General features: G+C 45.6%; 1 protein-coding gene across 1 annotated transcript in view; it reads left to right on the top strand.

Moving 5' to 3' along the window:
• Nucleotides 1–14,642, top strand: part of JAG1 (jagged canonical Notch ligand 1) — a 70,121-nt gene extending 55,479 nt beyond the window's left edge. Inside the window, exons 18-26 of the mRNA XM_083606827.1 lie at nt 563–679; nt 1,350–1,377; nt 2,320–2,405; nt 5,110–5,223; nt 6,199–6,308; nt 6,403–6,639; nt 8,855–8,986; nt 10,087–10,237; nt 12,395–14,642. Of these exons, the coding sequence (XP_083462953.1) occupies nt 563–679; nt 1,350–1,377; nt 2,320–2,405; nt 5,110–5,223; nt 6,199–6,308; nt 6,403–6,639; nt 8,855–8,986; nt 10,087–10,237; nt 12,395–12,852 (1,433 nt within the window). The 3' untranslated portion in view covers nt 12,853–14,642. The remainder of the gene's footprint in view (nt 1–562; nt 680–1,349; nt 1,378–2,319; nt 2,406–5,109; nt 5,224–6,198; nt 6,309–6,402; nt 6,640–8,854; nt 8,987–10,086; nt 10,238–12,394) is intronic.
• Nucleotides 14,643–24,129: the final 9,487 nt, after the last annotated feature.

Raw genomic sequence — 24,129 nt, 5'->3', positions numbered from 1 at the left:
TTATTTCCTTGTAACATTTGTACACGGCCTCGGCCCAGTATACCTGAAGGAGCGTCTCCACCCCCATTGTTCGGCCCGGACACTGAGGTCCAGCTCTGAGGGCCTCCTGGCGGTTCCCTCACTGTGAGAAGTGAGGTTACAGGGAACCAAGCAGAGGGCCTTCTCAGTGGTGGCACCCGCCCTGTGGAACACCCTCCCATCAGATGTCAAGGAAATAAACAACCATCTGACTTTTAGAAGACATTTGAAGGGAGCCATGTTTAGGGAAGTTTTTAATCTCTGATGTTTTACTGTATTTTTGATGTTTTGTTGCAAGCTGCCCAGAGTGGCTGGGGAAACCCAGCCAGATGGGCAGGGTGTAAATTAATAATAATAATAACAATAATAATAATAATAATAATTATTATTATTATTATTATTTAATTTATTACGCCTCCCTTCTTCCGTACATCTCAGGGCAGTTCACATTCAGAAGGCCAGATGTTTGGCATCCCTGATTTAAAACCCTGTGCCGTTTTTGAGAACTTTGCCAGAAACTCTGTTTTGCCTCTTCTTTTTCCAGCAAGGAACAGCAGCTGCCTCCCGAACCCTTGTCATAATGGCGGGACTTGTGTCGTCAGTGGAGATTCCTTCACGTGTGTGTGCAAAGAGGGCTGGGAGGGACCGACTTGCACTCAGAGTAAGCGCTTTCTCTCTTTTTCCCCCTCTCTCATATACCCAAACTCTTTCTGAAGTGGCGGTGGCTGACGATGAGAAAACTGGCTCATCTCATTGCCCTCGGGGATTTGAGATTAAAACCAGAAGGGGGAAGCTGTTTGATGTGGGGTGTTCGCATCACCTGAATCATTGGGCTTTAATGACATTGTGGGACTGGAGCTTTGACCTGGGCCTGAGAAAGTTGCAAATGAGATAAGTGGAGACAGATGTTTTCGTGTTCACACTGCCGCTTCCCTTCAACCCACCCACCACCCTGGAAAAAAGCATTAACTCTGGTTCGTTCTCATCTGTTCCTTGGTTGCAGCAGCCTGGCCACTTTTGAATCTGTTGGTGTTTCTTCCTGACAATACTTTGCAAAGAATCCCATGTGCATTTGTTTAGTGTGTGGGTTTTAGCAATTTAGTTCAAACCTGTTTTGGAAGGGGACACCTGTAGACAGTGCTTTTTTCTGGGGGGGGGACGCATACCCCTAAACATTTTGTGACTCTCTTTGGCCTCATTGAGGGGCAGTATTTCAATACGAGTAGGAAAATGAGAGTTCCTCTAAACTTATTTTTTCTTAAGAAAAAAAAGCACTGCCTGTAGAAATCCGGAGTGCTAATTGTGCATCTTTGTCTCTTACCTCTTTACAGATACCAACGATTGCAGTCCTCATCCTTGGTAAGCAGATGGGCCTGGGAATGAATTGCACTTTTATTTGCATATGCCCACCCTGATCAACTTTCCTTCGAAATACCCCTTTTGATTTCGCCTTGAGGGACCTCTGGGTGGAAACCGGGGTGGAGGTGTTAACAAACAATAAAACAAAAAATGGTCTTAACACTAAAGACCCAACCTCCCGTCTATTCCATATTTCAATTTCGTATTACTTTTTGCCAATACACACTTTTATCGTAATTAAACTTTTTCTTAATGTATCTTAATTCTTATATCTGTCTTACAACTATTACTGAAGTTCCTCAAAAGTAGTTTAAACTACTATATTTATATTTCGAATATTCTTTGAAAACCTCCCATTTTGAAACAAATTCCTGGTTTGATTTATTCTTTATTTTTTTCTGATAAACCATCTAATTCGGCATATTTTGTCAGTTTTTGGATCCAGTCTTGTATAGAGGGAATTTCATTACTCTTCCATTTAGCTGCGATAAGAACTCTTTAAAAGCTGCTTTTAAATGATCTAAAGGATGGAAGTTGAAGGCCGCCCATAGAAATAAGTGGGGAAATCCATGGTTTTAATGGAACTGCGATTTGGCCTCAGTGTGTCTATTCCCACCCCCAGCACCCCAGAAACATCCCCAGTGGACACTGATCATTTTCATTGGACCCAGAATAGGGGACCTCTTGGATAGGGGAACCAGGTGGGAGGAAAGGACTGGAGTGGCCAGAAGCTTAAATACAGAAGCAGTCCATGCTGCAACATTTTGTCGCAGGTCCCATTTGTGCAACAGTATTCTCTTCTACTTTAAAATCAAAACGGGCCGGTGTTGCTTAAGTTACAATTGTGTAAGCTGCTTTTTGCTAAAGGGCTTAAAGAACATGCATTTGTGAAAGTGAGAGAGCGTCGGCTAAGCAAAGTTCTTTCTCGTTCTCCCCAAACAGCTATAATAGTGGGACGTGTGTGGATGGAGACAATTGGTACCGCTGCGAATGCGCTCCAGGCTTTGCAGGTCCCGACTGCAGGATAAGTATGTGTTTGCAATCCTTCAGCTCTTAACTTTGGCCTAAAGTTACATTAGGACAGGAGGTGCAATATATGTTGTTGTTTTTGCTAAATTACGGTTTGCACATAGGGCCCTTTCTGTGTCGCTTGGCAAGAGACTCCACAGAGCCTAGGGCTTGCCGATCAGAAGGTCGGCGGTTCGAATCCCCGCAATGGGGTGAGCTCCCGTTGCTTGGTCCCTGCTCCTGCCAACCTAGCAGTTCGAAAGCACGTCAAAGTGCAAGTAGATAAATAGGTACTGCTCCAGCGGGAAGGTAAACGCCGTTTCCGTGCGCTGCTCTGGTTCGCCAGAAGCGGCTTAGTCATGCTGGCCACGTGACCTGGAAGCTGTACGCCGGTTCCCTTGGCCAGTAAAGCGAGATGAGCGCCGCAACTCCAGAGTCGGCCACGACTGGACCTAATGGTCAGGGGTCCCTTTACCTTTACCTAAGTTGGTTTTAACTTGCCCAGAGTCCCGTGGGTTCTGGTGACTGCTAGCAATCTGTGAATTGGAAGCCTCAAGTGTCAAGAAGAGCATGGGTAGGCAAACTATGGCCCGAGGGCTGGATCTGGCCCAATCGCCTTCTAAATCCAGCCCGCGGACGGTCCAGGAACCAGCGTGTTTTTACATGAGTAGAATGTGCCCTTTTATTTAAAATGCATCTCTGGGTTATTTGTGGAGCATAGAAATTCATTCATTTTTAATTCCCCCTCCCCCCCCAAAAAAATATAGGTCAGGCTCCCCACAAGGTCTGAGGGACAGTGAAAAAGTGTGCTGAACCCTGTCGATGCATTTCATGGGGCTTCAAAGCCCCCCTTAGACTGGGCCCTTTCAGAGCTCCGGTGATGAGGAATTCTGCCCAATAAAAATGTTTCCTAAATTAGTAGCAGAGGTGTTTTTTTGCCTGCAGAACTAGAGGTTGCATATGTGTTAAAAGCAAGGATTTAAGAAGAAGTGCAACAAGAAAACAAGAAAAAGTTTGTGCCAATAATGCAAATTGGACATGGAGGCCACATTGGAAGGGCATTTTTGTTGAGGGGAGAAAATGGCTGGCAGGTCCCACGTCCTGGAATCAACCCCCTTAGCTTCTCTAGCAGTGTTAGAAACTCAGATATATAAGCTAGGCTCCAAATAGCTCCTTAAAACCAAGGTTGCAGTCGCCAAAGTGAAATGCCTGGTTGCCATTTTGGGGGCAAGGCGACTCTAAAGTCTTATTTTTCAAATGATGGACTGGCTGTGATTGATTGATCAGTTACACATCTGGCTAGTTCAGATGACAACCTTCAGTGGTTCTCAACCTGTGGGTCCCCAGGTGTTGTTGGACTACAACTCCCATCATCCCTGACCGCTGGTCATGCTGGCTAGGCATGATGGGAGTTGTAGTCCAACAACATCTGGGGACCCACAGGTTGAGAAACAATGAGCTAGATTAAGAACTTTGAGAACGTCTTTAAGTTCTCACCTGATCCAGGGACAGTCTACATATATACTGGCCTATTCCTGCCTCTTTTTCTGAATGGTGACCATTTATAACGTAGGAATATTCTTCACAACCTATGAGCAGGTCAGTGGGAAGGGGGTAGGCAAAGACAAGCAACAACAAGCAACTAACGTTGTTCGCTGCTCCTGCTCCTGCTGCACAGAAAAAGCCTTTTGGTTCCTGAAATTCATTCCGCTTGCGCAGATAAAATATAACTGGTAGAATTCTACAGGATGTGTTGCTAGTGTGTGGAAAAAGTCAACATTTGAGGATCCTCTGGCATGCACCTCCAGATGGTGGAGATGTCAGATGCCAGGGCATCTTCACTTGGTAGCAAATGTGCAAAATGCGCACTTGACTCTAGCCAAGACAGAAGATACTTGGCAAGAAACCCCAGAGAGCTAGCCCTGGTACTGTAAAAGGCAGCTTTGTAGGTTAGCATATGAGCTTTGCTGAAAACTATTAAGTAAATAGGAGTATAGCATCTAGATCAAGGGAAGTAATAGTGCCACTGTATTCTGCTCTGGTCAGACCTCACCTGGAGTACTGTGTCCAGTTCTGGCCACCACAGTTCAAGAAGGACACTGACAAACTGGAACGTGTCCAGAGGAGGGCAACCAAAATGGTCAAAGGCCTGGAAACGATGCCTTATGAGGAACGGCTAAGGGAGCTGGGCATGTTTAGCCTGGAGAAGAGGAGGTTAAGGGGTGATATGATAGCCATGTTCAAATATATAAAAGGATGTCACATAGAGGAGGGAGAAAGGTTGTTTTCTGCTGCTCCAGAGAAGCGGACACGGAGCAATGGTTCCAAACTACAAGAAAGAAGATTCCACCTAAACATTTAGGAAGAACTTCCTGACAGTAAGAGCTGTTCGGCAGTGGAATTTGCTGCCAAGAAGTGTGGTGGAGTCTCCTTCTTTGGAGGTCTTTAAGCAGAGGCTTGACATATGTCAGGAGTGCTCTGATGGTGTTTCCTGCTTGGCAGGGGGTTGGACTCGATGGCCCTTGTGGTCTCTTCCAACTCTATGATTCTATGAACTGCTTGTGTCCTGATTTTCCTTTAAAATCTTCTTTAAATTTTTGAGCAAGGTTCGCAGCTTTACAACTCTTCATTCAGGTGCGTGGGGGGTTGATCTATGCAGCCCATATTAATTAATTACACCATTGTTATTCCTACTAATCTTCTTTCCGCCCTCTGCCTTACCAGATATCAACGAATGCCAGTCCTCGCCCTGTGCTTTTGGAGCAACATGTGTCGATGAAATCAACGGGTACCGTTGTATCTGCCCAGCCGGCCGCATTGGCCCCAGATGCCAAGAAGGTATTGGATATATATATATAGTAGTTCGTCGCTTATAAAGTAAAACAAAGCCTCCTTTCCTTCCCAGTAGTTAATATGGATGAGCAAACAATTCCAGAATGTCTATCTGTGCTGGTGCGAAAGCTGAGGTGGGGAGCCTGTGGCCTTCCACAACTCCCATCATCTCTGATCATCGCACATCCTGAACGTTGGTGCTGATGGGATTTTGGAGTCCCAATATCATTTGGAGGACCACCCCTAAGATGGAGAATTCAGTGTTATGTTGGAGGGGATGCCAGGAAACCGGGACTTACGTTCACATGTGGTGGGGGTGTAAAATATGTACAATTTTTTATGGCAAAGGGTGGAGATAACAGAAATCACCGGGTTAAAGCTGACCGAAAGTCCAGCGGTAGCATTGTTATCAATTTATGATGGGGTGGAAGGTACACTGGCTTTCAAGGACTTGCTCAGAAATTTACTGACAGCTGTGCGAGTTATTATAGCTAGGAAGTGGAAGGGGCAAACAGAATATAAAATGGAAGAATGGTATAAAGAGGTGTGGGATATAGCTATTAATGGTAAACTAACATGTGCCATTAAGGTAAGATGGGGAATATGCAGGAGAAATGATTTTGAGGAGATATGTTTGCAGAATTTGTACTGTTAAAACAGAAAGAGGTCAAACTATCGCAAGAGGCATTGAAATTTTGGTAGGTTGGATAGTTACGATGGAATGGTCTTGGTGGCGGGGTGCACAGTTTTCTTTTTTATTTATGATTATTACGTTGTCAAAATAAAATAATAATAATGATAATAATAATAATAGAAATACCAAAAAAAGCAGCTTGTTGAAAAAACTTCTACATATGTACACATCTGTTAAAAAATCAAACCCAATACTCGGGTTCCTTTATGTAAAGTATCTCATAATTCATAAAATGTTGAGTCTAAGGCATCTCTGTGAGTTAATCCCTGAACCGCTTTCCCTCTCAGTTTCAGGAAGGCCTTGCATCGGCAGTGGGCACATTATTCCAGATGGAACTAAATGGGACGACGAGTGTAATAGCTGTCAGTGTGTGAACGGAAAAGTCACGTGCTCTAAGGTACTGTCCTGGGACTCCTGGCTGCCTCGGCTTGCCTCCTTTTCAATGCGTTCCAAGTGTCCGGCTGCCAACTGAATGGTCTTTTCCGTTCTAGGTCTGGTGCGGTCCGAAGCCTTGCTTGATAAGCGCCAAAGGTCACAGCGAGTGTCCCACAGGCCATACCTGCCACCCTGTCAAAGAGGACCACTGCTTCGTAGGTCCCTGCGACAACATAGGCGAATGCTGGCCTTCCAATCAGCAGCCCGTGAAAAGCACATGCAACTCCGATGCTTACTATCAGGACAACTGTGCCAACATCACTTTCACCTTCAATAAAAAGATGATGACTCCAGTAAGTTGGTCTCGAAAAGAGCAGCTGCACAAATGCCTTTGCAAGCAATTCCAAAGTATAAACTGACAGGGCGGCTGTCTACCAGCTCCTTCTGGTACGCAGGCTGAGACCCTACCTGCCCGCGGACTGTCTCGCCAGAGTGGTGCATCCTCTAGTTATCTCCCGCTTGGACTATTGCCATGCGCTCTACATGGGGCTACCTTTGCAGGTGACCCGGAAACTACAACTAATCCAGAATGCGGCAGCTAGTCTGGTGACTGGGAGTGGCTGCCAGGACCATCTAACACTGGTCCTGAAAGACCTACATTGGCTCCCAGTACGTTTCCGAGCACAATTCAAAGTGTGCTGACCTTTAAAGCCCTAAATGGCCTCAGCCCAGTGTACCTGAAGGAATGTCTCCACCCCCATCGTTCAGCCTAGACACCGAGGGTCTTCTGGTGGTTCCCTCACTGCAAGAAGTGAGGTTACAGGGAACCAGGCAGAGGGCCTTCTCGGTAGTGGTGCCTGCCCTGTGGAACGCCCTCCCATCAGATGTCAAGGAAATACAACCTATATACAACTTTCTAGGATGCTCCATGGGGAGGACCAGAGGTAGAATAGTGGGAGCAGCAGCAGATGTGACTCTTAGCTTTGGACATCAGGTTTACATTCGAACCACGGGAAAGTTGGAAGGCCACTCTCGCTCTAAACCCAGGCGAGCGAGAAGCACCGCCATAGATCAGTGATATATTTCAGCCAGGCAAAAGCACTTGAGGAGAGTGTGGAATGAGGCCAGTATAGGATATGCAGCCTGGGGAAAGTCTCAAGGCCTTGATGGGCCTCATTCGGCCCTGAGCCCTGAAGTTCCCTCGCCCCTGAGGTTAAAAAAAGCCATCTACCACACAAACTACTGTAGCACACCCTTCCCTCCCATTTCTCTAGGCTACCTGTATGTCTTGCTGTATTCTGGCATCCACTCTTTGGCCCAAGGAGTTTGACTTGCTCACAGCAACTCGGTTGAGCAAGGGATTGAACTTTTTAAATTTTATATCCTTTATTGAAAAATAAAAAGTACAAGTGCACAGAGGGAGACCTGAAGAAACAAGAAATAGTACCTGTGTGGAAAACAAAACAGAAACAAGATATTGTTTGCATTACAAAAAAAGGGGGGATTTGTTATTGTAGTTAACCAGACCTTAATCTAATGGGGCATTTATAAAGCAAGGGATTAATAATAATAATAATAATTTATTATTTGTACCCCGCCCATCTGGCTGGGTTTCCGCAGCCACTCTGGGCGGCTTCCACAAAGACAAAAAATACACTAAGATGTCATACATTAAAAACTTCCCTGAACAGGGCTGCCTTCAGATGTCTTCTGAATGTCAGGTAGTTGTTTATCTCTTTGACATCTGATGGGAGGGCATTCCACAAGGTGGGCGCCACTACCGAGAAGGCCCTCTGCCTGGTTCCCTGTAGCTTTGCTTCTTGCAATGAGGGAACTGCCAGAAGGCCCTTGGCGCTCGACCTCAGCGTCCCGGCAGAACGATGGGAGTGGAGACGCCCCTTCAGGTATACTGGGCCGAGGCCATTTCCCAAAGCCAAGCCTATCTACCGGGGGCTACCTCACATTTGACATGTTATAAAGGCGTGCGTTTAGAAAAGTATGAATGCTAAAAACATGTCCCATCCAGGTGTACTCATCAGGGAGTTGAGATCAGTCTGAAGTTCCCTATGGAGTCCACACTTGGACCACACCATATAAAGAGTCACTGTCAGCAGATCTCCAGGATTTTAAATTGGGGGGGGGCGTGCCTCTACCTGGGAATGCTAGGAACTGAACCAGGGACCTTCTAAATGCAAAACATGTGTTGTACCACTGAGAAATGGACCTTCTCTGGGCAATGACCTTTATTCCTTGCCAGTGACCCAATTGGCAATTGTAGATATTATGGCTTCTGTTATAATGTAGATCAGGGATGGGGAACTTTATAGCTGAACAACCTTTGGAGGGAACCGAACTCTCGTCATCGCTGATCATTGGCCACGTTGCCTGGGATGGATGGGACTTTGAGTTGACCACAGGTTCCCCACTCTTGACCTAAGAGGCAACGTTCTCTGTGGAGTTGTAGCCAGGCGCAAATGGCAACGAGAGAAGTGCCACTGATTTATGTTCTTGCCACGTGTCCTCTTCTGTCAAAAGTACTCATGTTCCGTGTTTGCTCTTTTCCCACAGGGCCTTACAACTGAGCATATCTGTAACGAGCTGAGGAACCTAAGTATCTTGAAGAATGTGTCCGTCGAATACTCCATCTACATCACGTGTGAACCGTCGCACTTGGCACACGATGAAATCCATGTTGCGATTGTAAGTCTGACGGTTGGCATGCCTGACTTATCTCTCTAAACGTTGAGACACATTGCTCTGTCTCAGTGGGGAAGAGTGGGTTCTCTGTTTAACTACGATCTAATTGGATATCGCCCATAGACATAAATACATGTGATATAAACAATAAAACGGCAAATGCAACAATTCAGGTTCTGAAAGCAATGACAAAATACAACCAACATGTACAAACAAAGCTAGGTGTTGTGCATTAAAATGAGCAACAGTGAATCTTGGATGTTAACACATTTGGAAGATTGTGGAAGTGAAATGTTATTATTGGTTAAATTTGTGTACCGCCCTATACCTGCAGGTCTAAGGCGGTTCACAACATAAAATCACAGTATAAAAACACACACACACAAACCAAGGACAACCCAATATTCTGCCCCCCCTTCCCAGAACATTTTAAAAGCGTATTTGATGTCAATCAGCCGAAAGTCTGGATAAAGAGGAATGTTTTTGCCTGGCGCCTAAAGGTGTATAATGAAGGCATCAGGCAAACCTCCCTGGAGAAAGCATTCCACAAATGGGGAGCCACTACGAAAAAGGCCCTGTTCTCGTGCTGCCACCCTCCAGACCCCCCATGGAGGAAGTGCACAAAGAAGGGCCTCAGAAGATGATGTCAGGGAAGGTTCATATGGAAAGAGACGGTATTGTGGTCCTCAGCCATCAAAATGAATGTACCACCAGAACCTGGGGGGGGGATTATTCTGGGATCATATCACCACCACAAAGAAGATCCTGTCTTGTGCTCACTCATCGAATCTTGCAAGATAGCACCAAGAACAAGACAGCCAATGCTGATCTTAATCCCCAAACAAGCCTATTGGAGGGTTCTAGAGTCTAGCTTCCCTCCCAAAGGATGTTTTGAAAGGGTTGGCATTCTGCACAATTCACTGGATTGACATTGGCACTTGGTAATAACTTGATGCATGTCCTGTACTTATAGAAGCCAGTGTTCCCCATATTTTGATGTTAGACCAGAGTCTCCATGTTTGTTTGGTCTTCTTGTGAGCATTGGGTTAGAGATTCTTCTTCTTCACGTTGTCTCTAATACGCAATCTTATTCTTTCACGTAGTCTGCCGAAGATATCCAGGAGGAAGAGAACCCGATAAAAGAAATAACAGACAAAATTATTGATCTGGTGAGCAAGCGTGATGGGAATAGCACGCTTATCGCAGCGGTTGCAGAAGTCCGGGTACAGAGGCGACCAATTAAAAGCAAAACAGGTAATTTTTTTAAAAGAGGGGACTGCATTTTCTCATGCATTGGTTGAGGGCTGGCAGTAGGAATGGAAATTGCAAGTGGATAGGAAGCCGTTTCACTCATAGCCTGTTTCCAGACTTCCCGGCAGGGCTTATTCTTATGCAAGTTTGCTTTTCGGCACAAATTCTAACATATCTCAAGTTTGCCCTAAAATTACTTTTATTCATTGTTAGACACAACCTCCAAATACAGGATAGTGCTGATTTGAGCTTTAACGAATGGCTTGAACTGACATTTGATGCTTTATTGTGTTTTTAAAACAAGAACAATAAACATTAAAAAGCTTCCCTATACAGGGCTGCCTTCAGATGTCTTCTAAAGGTTACATAGTTACAGTGGTGCCTCGCAAGACGAAAATAATCCGTTCCGCGAGTCTCTTCGTCTAGCGGTTTTTTCGTCTTGCGAAGCAACCCTATTAGCGGCTTAGCGCTATTAGCGGCTTAGCGGCTAAAAGGCTATTAGCGGCTTAGAAAAAGGGGGGGAAAGCGAAAAAAATCGCAAGACTCGCAAGACGTTTTTGTCTTGCGAAGCAAGCCCATAGGGAAATTCGTCTTGCAAAGCGCATCGAAAAACGGAAAACCCTTTCGTCTAGCGGGTTTTTCGTCTTGCGAGGCATTCGTCTTGCGGGGCACCACTGTACTCATTTCCTTGACATCTGTTGGGAGGGCGTTCCACAGGGCGGGTGCCACTGCCAAGAAGGTCCTCTGCCTGGTTCCCAGTAGCTTCGCTTCTCGCAGGCAGGAACCCACCAGAAGGCCCTCAGTGCTGGATCTCAGCGTCCAGGCTGAATGATGGGGGTGGATATTCTCCTTCAGGTATATGGACAGAGGACATTTAGGGCTTTAAAGCTCGACACCAACACTTTGAATTATGCTCAGAAACTTACTGGGAGCCAATGTAGGTCTTCCAGAACCAGTGCTATATGGTTCTGTTGGAGCCACCCAGAGTAGCTGGAGCAACCCAGTCAGATGGGCAGCATATACTATTAGGTAAAATATTATTAATAATAATATTATTATTGTTGTTGTAGGGATGTGGGTGGCACTGTGGTCTAAACCACCGAGCCTCTTGGGCTTGCTGATCAGAAGGTTGGCGGTTCGAATCCCTGCGATGGGAGTGACCTCCCATTGCTGTGTCCCATTTCCTACCAATCTAGCAGTTCGAAAGCACACCAGTGCAAGTAGATAAACAGATACTGCTGACGGGAAGGTAAACGTGTGCTCTTATTTCTGTCATGGTGTTTTCTTGCGCCAGAAGCAGTTTAGTCCTGCTGGCCACATGACCCGGAAAGCTGTCTGTGGACAAACGCCGGCTCCCTCCGCCTGAAAGCGACATGAGCACCGCAACCCCATAGTTGCCATTGTCTGGATGTAACCATCTGTGGTCCTTTACCTTTTTTAACCTTTATTATTATTATTCTTATTATCATTATCTGGACCTTCTGCATGCAAAGCAGATGCCCTAAAGGTAAAGGGACCCCTGACCATTAGGTCCAGTTGTGACCGACTCTGGGGTTGCGGCGCTCATCTCACTCTATAGGCCCAGGAGCCAGCGTTTGTCCGCAGACAGCTTCCGGGTCATGTGGCCAGCATGACTAAGCCGCTTCTGGCGAACCAGAGCAGTGCACGGAAACGCCGTTTACCTTCCCGCCGGAGCGGTACCTATTTATCTACTTGCACTTTGATGTGCTTTCAAACTGCTAGGTTGGCAGAAGCAGGGAGCGAGCAACAGGAGCTCACCCCATCGCAGGGATTCGAACCGCTGACCTTCTGATCAGCAAGTCCTAGGCTCTGTGGTTTAACCCACAGCACCACCCGCGTCCCTACCACTGAGCTATCTGAGCTGAGTAGTGATGGTGGGTTTGTTGACGAGAGTCACCCTTGCCAGTGTGGTTAAGAGTGGTAGACTCATAATCTGGTGAACCAGGTTCGCTTCCTCGCTCCTCCACATGCAGCTGCTGGGTGACCTTGGGTTAGTCACACTTCTTTGAAGTCTCTCAGCCCCACTCACCTCAGTGTTTGTTGTGGGGGAGGAAGGGAAAGGAGAATGTGAGTCGCTTTGAGACTCCTTTGGGTAGTGATAAAGCGGGATATCAAATCCAAACTCTTCTTGCCTTCCAGATTTCTTGGTCCCGTTGCTGAGCTCCGTTCTGACCGTGGCTTGGATCTGCTGTCTGGTCACGGCCTTCTACTGGTGTATCCGCAAGCGCCGGAAGCAGAGCGCGCACACGCACACGCCGTCGGACGACAACACCACCAACAACGTCCGGGAGCAGCTGAACCAGATCAAGAACCCGATTGAGAAGCACGGCGCCAACGCCATCCCCATCAAGGACTACGAGAACAAGAACTCCAAGATTGCCAAAATAAGGACACACAACTCCGAGGTGGAGGAGGACGACATGGACAAGCACCAGCAGAAGAGCCGCTTTGCCAAGCAGGCGACCTACACGCTGGTCGACAGAGACGAAAAGCCCCCCAACGGCACACCCGCAAAGCACCCGAACTGGACAAACAAGCAGGACAACCGGGACTTGGAAAGCGCGCAGAGCTTGAACCGCATGGAGTACATTGTATAGCAGGCAGCCGGGCGCCGCCTCCTAATCCATACTTACCAGTTGGAGTCAACTCGGAGCTTGTAGTTCTCAAAGCGGTTGTGTAATATTTTGAGTCTAAGGCTATTATTTGCTTAGAATCCCTGTGTTAATTTAAGTTTTGACAAGCTGGCTTACACTGGCAGTGATAGTTGCTGTGGTTGGCTGGAATACCAAGCGCTGCATTCCACATCTATGCAAAACTAGTCGAAAGTGCCCCCCCCCCGTCAATTCAGCCGCCGCTGATGCATCTCCTGGCAAGTTTCATCAAGGTATCATGTAGCCTTTTATTATTTAGCCTTCCCTCCCCTAGCAAAGAATTCCTTCCTTCCTTCCTTCCTTCCTTCCTCTCTCTCTCTCTCTCTCTCTCTCGATGTCACAATTTATACAGTCCCTGTGGGGAGGGAAGGAGATAAATTTTATTTATTTATTGAAATTAGAGTTCTTTTGTATATTGGTTTTATGATGACGTACAACTAGTTCTGTATTTGAAAGTGCCTTTGCAGCTCGGAACCACAGCAACTATCGAGAAAAAAAAAGTAAAAAAGTTTATTATTTATTTTTTTTAATTGTATTTTTTTGTGGGGAGGGCAAGTGGGGAGGGATTGGGGGGGACTTCTTGTCAGCAGTTGCTGGTAAAAAAAATGAAGAATTGAGAGGAAATGTGTCAAAAGTAGAAGTTTGTATAGTTATGTAAATAATTCCTTTTTTTATTAATCACTGTGTATATTTGATTTATTAACTTAATAATCAAGAGCCTTAAATATCATTCCTTTTTTTTTATTTATATGTATGTGTTTAGAGTTGAAGGTGTTTCCCCCCCCCCCCATAGCATTTGTAAGCTTATGGCTTCTTTATCTTTTTAAAAATCTTTTTTATTCTACCCCCCCACCCCTTTGTTACATGTTTGCCTACATGCCAAAATTTAAGGTGTTCTGAAAATCAGTTTGTTTTTAAAGGATAGAGAAGGCTTTTGGGGCCTTGAAACAGGCTTTCTGTACGATGTTGAGTGCGCGTTTTGTCTTTATTCTTTGAGAACACCTTTGATAGTATCACTTTAAGAATATTTGTTTAAGTACCAGCTGAGGCAGTTTAGAATTAGATTAGAATTTTATTTTAATTCCCCCCCTCCTGGCTGCTTTAGAAGTTGGGGCATGGGGGAGGAGGGAGGGGGAAAGAGGAGGGCAGGCAGATCATCTGCCGCGAAGCAGTTTAAGGGAACACAACTGAGCGATAACCTTCTGTAGATGAACGTGTGACCGGTTGCATGTAATTAAAGAGAAAAAAAATATTGAATTAGCGTGTGGAGTTGGAAACACCGAAATCTTATTTTGTAAACTCTTGATTTCCCCCACCCCCATCCACCAGCACAGATAGGTGGTGCTGAACCACTTGTAGGTTTTTTTAAAAACTTCTTTTCTTTGTAATCTACTGCATGTAGAAAGTATTCCGATAAGCTAGTTGTTGAATACTTGAACAGTAGAGTGTCCAGTTAAGATCACTGTGTAGATTTGCCATAGATTACACTGCCCGCCTTAAGGAGTGAGGAAATCAAAGTGCTATTACAAAAAGTTGGAAGATCAAAAAATCAAAATTGCAAAAAAAGACAACAAAAAGGCTTAAAACTGAGTAATCTCGCTGGGTAAACCACCGGGATCACGAGGATATCTTGTATGGTAATATTAGTGTTACACGGACATTAAAATACATCTCTGATGTGTTTATTCCTGGCAATAAATCTTGAAAAATATTTATTAAATTTTTTTGTATAAAAATAGCGTGAAGATTGAGCTTCATTGAGATGCTTCCAACATGAATGTCTTCAAATGCTTCCCCCACCCCCAACAATAGCTATGCTATAAAGGTAAAGGGACCCCTGACCATTAGGTCCAGTCGTGGCAGACTCTGGGGTTGTGGCTCTCATCTCGCTTTATTGGCCGAGGGAGCCGGCGTACAGCTTCCGGGTCATGTGGCCAGCGTGACTAAGCCGCTTCTGGCGAACCAGAGCAGCACACGGAAACGCTGTTTACCTTCCCGCCGGAGCGGTACCTATTTATCTACTTGCACTTTGACATGCTTTCAAACTGCTAGGTTGGCAGGAGCAGGGACCGAGCAACGGGAGCTCAACCCCATTGCGGGGATTTGAACTGCCAACCTTCTGATCGGCAAGTCCTAGGCTCTGTGGTTTAACCCACAGCGCCACCCGCATCCCAGAGCTACGCTATAGGAGTAAGCAATATAAAGCTGTTCACTTCCAGCTCCTACCATGGGGCAACCCAATGGTTTCATTGGGGTATACTCGGTGGACTACATAATGTGCATGTTGGGATTCCCACCGCCTACCCCGGGTCCAGAAGGAGAACTGTCAGGGCTGTAAACTTGGTTTGTTTTTGGATTGTTCTCACTGGGATTGAGAGGATGACTCAATGAAAGTGTATTAATGACCAGTTTTTGAAAGCACTGGTGGCTAAAGCCCCTTTCCAAATCTGGTTTTGTGGGCTCTCCAAGTCCTGTCTCCAACAAGGTTGTGTTGGTGATGGATGCAAGTGGAACGGCCTTATTTATCTCTTAACGGTCTTTGGCCTGGTTTCTTTTACGCTTCAACGGCCCTGTCTCACTTCTCTTGCATCGTGGAGCTCAAGATGGCGGTCACAAGGTGGCCCAGGCACTGAGCAGAGGTGCTCAGTTTCAGTGGCGTTGGGGTATCCCATACCTTCTTAGCATGCCCTTGAGGCTGTTCTGTAAGGTTTCTTCAAGAAAGCCTTGAACCCAGAATCCTTTTTGCCAGCAAAGTGCTTATTATCATGGTAGGAAGTGAGCAGGAACTTGCCCTTCTGAAATCTGTACCTTCACTCAGAAGCTCTGGATTAATTGGGTATCTTTGAGCAAAACACACCGCAGGGAAAAAGCCACTCTTGGTAGCTTCATCCTTCCATGTTTTAGGGCAGGCACACTTGAAATTGGGCATGGTGGCCGACAGCAATTTGATATTGACTTTGAAATGTGAATGGGTGGGGGATGGGGGGTGGAGAGAATATATCCCAGTGCTGCAGCTAGTCATTGAGTTCGGCCTTTCTCAACCTTAGGTTCGCATATGTTCTTGATCTACAACCCTTTAGCATGATGGGAATTGTAGTCCCGCAACACCTAGGGACCCAAGGTTGAGAAAGGCTGAGTTAGATGCAGACTCAGGTGAACTTTGGTTTTGTAGAAACTTAGTCTAGAACAGTGTTTCCCAATTCAGCTGCTTTTGGACTACAACTCCCATCATCCCTAGCTAGCAAGACCAGTGGTCAGGGGGGAGATGGGAACTGTAATTCAAAAGCAGCTGGAGACCCAAGTTTGGGAAACGCTGGTCTAGAAGATCCAACCTTCTCACATATTCTGGAAAATGGTCACCTCTGTGATAGACACTGTTGCTGCAATGGAATATAAGCGGGTAAGGAAAATTACTGCACTGAAGTGACTAAGCTTGAAGAGTCAGGAGTTTCTACTATTCCCCATGTGTACCAACAGCTAGAAGTGCCGCCCTTACAAGCAGTAAAGAGATGTGGGGGTGTCGCTCTTGTTAAAATACACTTTGAGATTTATTCTCCCCAAACACCCCCCCCCCCAAAAAAGCACACGACAGCTTGCTCTGGATTCTGTGGCAGCAAACCGGTTTATAAAGGTAGTGAATTCTCTGCCAAAACGTCTAAACATACAACTCGCTGGAGAAGCATGAGCCCGTCATTAAAAACCAGTTTTAAGATAGCTGCGGGGAATGGGCGCTTCTCTTATCTAAGACCAGCCTTTCCCAACTTGCTGCCCTCCAGGTGTTTTGAACTACAGATCCCATCCGCCTCAGCCAGCACACCATGTTGTTTTAGGATGATGGGAGCTGTAATCCAAAACAGGATTTGTGAACAGCATTCTGGCCCGCTGCTCTTAGGAAATGGCCTTAAGAGAGTTTAAATTACTGGATCACGTAATGTTTCAGCTGCCTCCTGCAAGCCTTCCTTACAGTAGCCCTGCTGCCTTCCTAAGGAAATGGCTCTCAAGATTAAAAGCACCACTCCCAGCTTTGGAGTGCAAAGAGCCCTGGCTTCATTCATTCCCATCAGATTGTATCTGCCATAGTCACAAGGACAGTTGCTCATTTTGTAGCTGCCTCCCACTGCAGGTTCAAACAAACCAATTAGAGATAATGAGTCCTTTGCAGGGTAGCAAGCAGTGCTTGTACAGTGTGAATGCTGAGCTGAAGAGCGAAGTCTCTTATGCTGGTGTGCCTGCTGCAAAGTCCCTTATGCTGGTCCCTTATGCTGGTGTGGCAGGCTCATGGCATCCCGACATTAAAAGGCCATGTGGACCACTTCTTACATCTCTCACCTCCCTATAAAGTGGAGGTTTTCCCCAATGGACATCTGGGATTGCTTCTGCAGCCAATGGGAAGCTGCGCACGCTTCCTCCATGCCAAAAGGAGCGCCGGAAATAGCGTTTGCGCATGCGTGCTTTGCCGACCCCTGCTCTAGTTGTTAGACTATACAGCTTTTATCGACAACAGCCAGCATTGCCAAGCATAACCATGAAAGTTGTAATCCAACAACACCTGGAAGGCACAACTTTGGCTGCTCCTTTTACAGAGGAAGCTGGGAATTCTTCTCTGGCTCGGATTAAATCCTGAGCTATTGGAGAAATGCGGGGATGGCAGAGCTTCTCCTTGCTTTGAGATGGACTTGTAAAAGCCTCTTTCTGAGCTTGGTGAACTTTGCCAGCATCCCAACTACAGATGTGGTTATTGGGCCGAGTAAATTAGCTTCAGTTCCCCGTCTGCAAGACGTTTGGGGCTGCAGTTGGAAGATAAACAAGATAAAGAACGTAAGACAAAGAGCAGCCTTAAATTCAAATTCATAATGGAGGGACCACTGATAGAATATTCACATAGCTACTTGACCGCTGCAGGAGAGAACTCAAAATAAAGGATTCTGAAATATGAAACTACTATTGCGGTTCGTTGTTTCCTCTGCTGCAGAAACAAAAAAGAAAGCAAAGAATGTTTCAGCTTAAGAAACAAGACTTGACTGTGTTTATCTGAGTGGAAATTGCATCTTACTGTTTCACAGTATACTAGTTTGGAAGAGGCACCCACAGATTTTCTTTGTCTGTCAGAGAGAGGCCTCACACAGAATAATGAATGTTTGTGCTTTGGATAATGAGTCAGCTGGAGGCTGGAAAAAGTTTGCTTCTAGAGTTACTTCATAAACAAATTTGTTTTCTGTCAACTTTGTTCTTGTGAAATCCAGCCCGTTCCTTCCTGACCAAAACTCACCTACCCAAGCGAGCAATATTTATACTAGAGCCAAATACGGCAATATCAGATCTGCCTCCCTTGCATGCTCAATGGAGGCTCCCGGCCAAAGCGGAGGGCTCTGTGCGGGCATAAATGGTAGGACAAATAGAAAGTGACAAAATGAAAGAAAGCAGATCACCCAACGTGCTAGCCATTCCTCAGCCCTGCAACTTTCACAGGGCAGTAGCTCTAGCAGAACACTCTCCCCGTGGAACCGGATAGGATACTGCAAGGAGGGTCGCCTTCTTCGTGGATCTGAAACAGTATGATGCAAATGTTTAAGGAAGCAGAAAGATTTTCAGGCTTATAGGGATCAAGTTGCATAAAGCAGCAACTCTAATAGTGCACCGAAAAAAAGAGAGATACAATTTAAACATTCCCCAAATAAGGAGATGTCCTAGTACAGTGGTACCTCGGGTTACATATGCTTCAGGTTACATTCGCTTCAGGTTACAGACTCCACTAACCCAGAAATAGTGCTTCAGGTTAAGAACTTTGCTTCAGGATGAGAACAGAAATCGTGCTCCGGCGGCACGGCAGCAGCAGGAGGCCCCATTAGTTAAAGTGGTGCTTCAGGTTAAGAGCAGTTTCAGGTTAAGTATGGACATTCGGAACAAATTAAGTACTTAACCCGAGGTACCACTGTATGTCCTAATTCTCAGGAGAAGTGTCTTGGGTTCGATGAAGTGCTCAAACCAGGTTTCAGTGTCGGCTTTAGAACTTGAGCAAGATGTGCCTGCGAGCATGCGCAGAGGGCATTTCTTTCATCACCGAATAACCAGAACCTGTGCCAAGAGTCCAAGGTTGAGAATGGCTACCCCAGGGCTTTCTTAAAAATCCTGTTGCTTCTTTGTTTCAGTTGTTCTGGCAGCTAAACGTGAGCTTTAGAACAACTGAGGCCAGACCCTTTTCATTCTTTGTGGTTTTGGGGTGGGTGGTGAAGCTCGCTTTGTACCATTTGTGCAAAGATCCAACAAACGCCATTCACCCAAGTTGTTATCCTTCTGCCAGGGATGGGCGCTTAGTTGCTGCTTCTCTCTGTGGGCCTTGATCTTCACGTTTAATGCAAGCAAAGGGGCTGCTGTGACGGTAACAAACTGGAAGCAAAATTATTTTGAAGGTTGAGGCTTTGTATCCTCTCCATTGTCAAGCCTCATTCTTTCCCAGGAGCAGACTGAAAGGATTGCCAAATCAGAGGTTAGGAAGGGAGGCAGACACAGCCATGCTGTTTCCAGATCATCCATGTTCTACAACACAGCTATCGATACAACATGCTTTTTCTGCTGCCCTTCCTGCAAATGAGGGATAACCACATTTAATAGCAGTTCATGCTATCATTTAGACTAGGGCTGCCACCTTTGTTCTGGCAAAGTACAGGACAGGGCCAGGCGGGGCAGTTGGGGGGCGATTTTTTCTTTTTCATCTGGGTGCTGAAGTGAATTCAAAGCAATCCATTACAATCTATTGCAGCCTAACAGGATGGCCCCTCTGGAATTTGTCACACACGCACATAAACATGAATGTGTAACTCTTGTCTGTGCTTGGCTACTCGGAGCTTAAATATATGACATTTCACACACCCTTTCAAACATATGCAGTTGGAGAGGATGCCTAACTTGGCAGAGAGATAGAGAGAGATAGAGAGAGAGAGAGAATGAGAGAGAGAGAGAGAGAGAATGAGAGAGAGAGAGAGAGAGAGAGAGAGAGAGAGAGAGAGAAGGCCTGAAATACAGGACAAAACTGTATTATACAGGCAAGCCTCTTGGGCTTGCTGATTGGAAGGTCAGCGGTTCAAATCCGTGCAATGGGGTGAGCTTCCATTACTCTGTCCCAGCTTCAGCCAACCTAGCAGTTTGAAAGCACGACAGTGCAAGTAGATAAATAGGTACCACTGTGATGGGAAGGTAAATGGTGTTTCCGTGAGCTCTGGTTTCCGTCACGGTGTTCTGTTGCTCCAGAAGCGGTTTACTCATGCTGGCCACATGACCCAGAAAACTGTCTGTGGACAAACTCTGACTCCCTTGGCCTGAAAGTGAGATAAGTGCCACAACCCCATAGTCGTCTTTGACTGGACTTAACTGTCCAGGGGTCCTTTACTTTTTACCTTTTTTACGTACAGGACAGGTGTTTAGGCACAGGTCACATCCACTGAAATCAGCTTTAGGCAGCTGATTTGGGGTTTCATGAAAGGGCAGCAAATTCATTACATGCCTAATGTAGTAACGTTACTATAATTCCCTCCCTCCTTTGTTAGGGATGGGAAGAAAGGGAATGCTTCTAGGATTTCCTGTCTCAGCCATCAAAGTAACTTGTCTGGCCTTCACATACCTCCATGTGTGGTGGGAATGTCCCCAAATCCAACTCTTCTGGACATCAGTCACACAAGAAATATGCAAAATAACTAAGTGAGTATTAGAAGTCACCCCAAAACTGGCCCTACTGAACATCTTCCAAGATAATAATGCCCACTCACATCATAAAGAGCTCATAACCCACCTACTCTCAGCAGCCAGAAGCATCCTTGCCAGTACTAGAGAGACTTGTCGGGAGTAAATATGGATCAATGGTATTGAATAGTATGGGAAACAGCCTTACTAGTAAAAAAACAACCTAACCAATAAACTGAAACTGACACGCGGACAAATAGAAGAAGACACCTTCACCCCAGTATGGTTCCCCATTATCACTTACACAGCCCAACAAGATAACAACAATAGCATAAGAATCAATATGGCTGACCTGACCCAAAAACCCACCCTCTCACACACAAAAAGAAATCTCACTACAGCCAACCAGAGACAACCAACCACACCCTAGGCCACCTGTCTCACCACCAAGGAAACACAACAAGCGAATAGAAAGAGAACCCACACAAGTGACGCTGACACAAAACCCCACACATACACTAAGGAGAAGAATAGAAGCACAATAAGCTCCAATAAGTCTCAGTTGGGAGACAATACTAAGAAGTGGATCTCCTTCCCACGCTTTTCAAAAACCCCACATTAACTTCTGGAAATCACCTTTAATTATCCAGGCACTGGGTGTACATTTAAAATTAGGCCCAATGGGCCACTGGCACAACTCAAAATTTATCTCCTGAACTAAATCAAGCAGGTAGGAACAAACCAGGCCAGATTAGGAAGAGGAGGCTGGAGAGCCCAGAAAAACGTAACCCATAAGCTGAAATGGCACATAACTATGTAAACCTTTCTGAAATGGACCAGATATGACACGTTGATTTGTTCATAGAGCGGTGAGTCTCCTAACACACAAACACAATTTCAGGCCATGTAAGATTATTTTTGGGGAGTGCCTCTGAACAGCAATATCATTAGAACTTTCCATATCTGCTATTAGACACTATTAAATGTGTCTTATGTATTAAAAAAAAAAATCTCATGTCATATATGCAAATCCCCTTGGCCAAAAAAAGAGAGAGAAAGGGGGGGGGGTGTCTGTAGTAATATTGCTAGCCATCACAAAGTGTAGCAAACGTTACTACCACAAAAAATATGCTTCACAGATTAGGGGAGGAATAAGCCAGAATGGTCTTTTCATTAAGCCCCAATGAAAACAAACAAACAACAACAACTACTAGTATTTATATCTCACCCTTCTTCCCAAAAGAGCCCAGGGCAGGAAACATAGCATTCAAACAGGTACAATTATATACCTTCTAAAAATAATTTAAAAGCATTCTAAAAATAGACATGAACTGTTTGACAGGACTACAAGTCTAAGGAAATAGGTTCACAGGGGGCGAACTTTGACTCATACTTGTTCCACTATTCCCCCCCCCCCACCAATTATTTTTATTAATTTTCCAACTTATTACAAATCCAACCTAATTACTTTAATACAATTTCTTAGAATCAGGTTTCCTGCGCCTGTTGCAAACATAGGTCCATCATTTCATCCCATCGCTGCATCATTTGTTATTTAGTTTTCAGTTGTTATCCATCAATCTCCGTTACATCATTCTTGCAGCTGGCCACATTTTCCTTCTTACAAACAGTGCCTCTGTTACATCTTACAAGTACAGTGGTACCTCGGGTTACATACGCTTCAGGTTACATACACTTCAGGTTACAGACTCCACTAACCCGGAAATAGTACCTCAGGTTAAGAACTTTGTTTCAGGATGAGAACAGAAATCGTGCTCCAGAGGCGCGGTGGCAGCGGGAGGCTCCATTAGCTAAAATGGTGCTTCAGGTTAAGAACAGTTTCAGGTTAAGAACGGACCTCCGGAACGAATTACGTACTTAACCTGAGGTACCACTGTATTACATGTGTAAAAGGTAAAGGGACCCCTGGCCATTAGGCCCAGTCGCGGACGACTCTGGGGTTGCGGCGCTCATCTCGCTTTACTGGCCAAGGGAGCTGTCGTACAGCTTCCAGGTCATGTGGCAAGCATGACTAAGCTGCTTCTGGCAAACCAGAGCAGTGCACAGAAATGCTGTTTACGTTCCCGCTGGAGCGGTACCTATTTATCTACTTGCGCTTTGAAGTGCTTTCGAACTGCTAGGTTGGCAGGAGCAGGGACCGAGCAACGGGAGCTCACCCTGTCGCAGGGATTCGAACTGCCAACCTTCTGATCAGCAAGCCCTAGGCTCTGTGGTTTAACCCACAGCGCCACCCTTATGTAGTCCTTCATAAATACTGTTCTTTCAGACCTGGTATGCTGGGATAATTAATTACTATCTTCCATTGTTCAGTTCTTTGCAATGAGATGGTACTATATTTTTTTTTTAAGGTCATTTAAACCTACTGTTTGACATCTGCAGAAAACTTTCCTTCTTCTTCACAATTCCTCCCCCCTTGATATATGTTGCTAATCTGTGTTTTAAGAGCACCACAGATGCCTCAGAGAACAATTGCTGTCTATAAGCCTATACTGAGATCCAAATGAATGTTTGCACTGGAAGACTAAATCGAAGTTCACAACGCACTGACCCCCAGTGTAATAAAATCTTCGTTCTTGGACACTCCTGGTGTGGAAATATCAGAACCAACAGCAATGAAGTGACACTCCCTGCTAATTTGTGCAAGACACCCACTCAGTTATATCCAAGTTTCCAGGCTACATTCGCTGTTATGGCCACAGCCCCTCCCCCAGCAACCCAAAACTGCACTCATCCACTCAACTCATTTGCACTCCCAGCGCACTCAGCTCTGCAAACACACCTGCCATAAGGTCCTTTCCACATTATCTCACTAAAACAAACCTTCATCCCCTTTCGCTGGAGATAACCATCATCAATGCCACACTTCCCTCAAGCGAGATTTCCAAGTCATGGCAATCTCTGGCCCTAAGAAATGGCCTTTGTCTCTCTAGATCAGAATGCAGCCCTCTAAATGTGGTTAGACTACAGCTAAGGGAGCAGGTTGCGCTGTGGTCTAAACCACTGAGCCACTTGGGATTGCCGATCGGAAAGTCGGCTGTTCGAATCCCTGTGACGGGGTGAGCTCTCGTTGCTCTGTCCCAGCTCCTGCCAAGCTAGCAGTTCGAAAGCACGTCAAAGTGCAAGTAGATAAACACCATCTCCAACTCCTCGAAAGATTCCATCAATGGTGTCTCCGAAAATTTTTACACATCACCTGGGAAGACAGGTGAACTAATACCAGTGTACTGGAAGAAGCAAAGATCACCAGTGTCGAAGCCATGATTCTTCGACATCAACTTCGTTGGACTGGTCATGTTGTGCGGATGCCTGATGATCGTCTTCCAAAGCAACTACTCTATTCCGAACTTAAAAACGGAACTCGTAATGCTGGTGGTCAACAAAAGAGGTTTGAAGACTGTCTCAAGGCAAATCTAAAAAAAATGTAGTATAAACACTGACAACTGGGAAACACTGGCCTGCGAGAGCTCCAGTTGGAGAACAGCCTTTACCAAAGGTGTCATGGGCTTTGAAGACACTCAAACTCAG

Source organism: Podarcis filfolensis (genome assembly GCF_964270895.1).
Source record: "Podarcis filfolensis genome assembly, chromosome: 3".
Classification (NCBI taxonomy): Eukaryota; Metazoa; Chordata; class Lepidosauria; order Squamata; family Lacertidae; genus Podarcis; species Podarcis filfolensis.
This window is presented reverse-complemented; position numbering and strand designations above follow the sequence as displayed.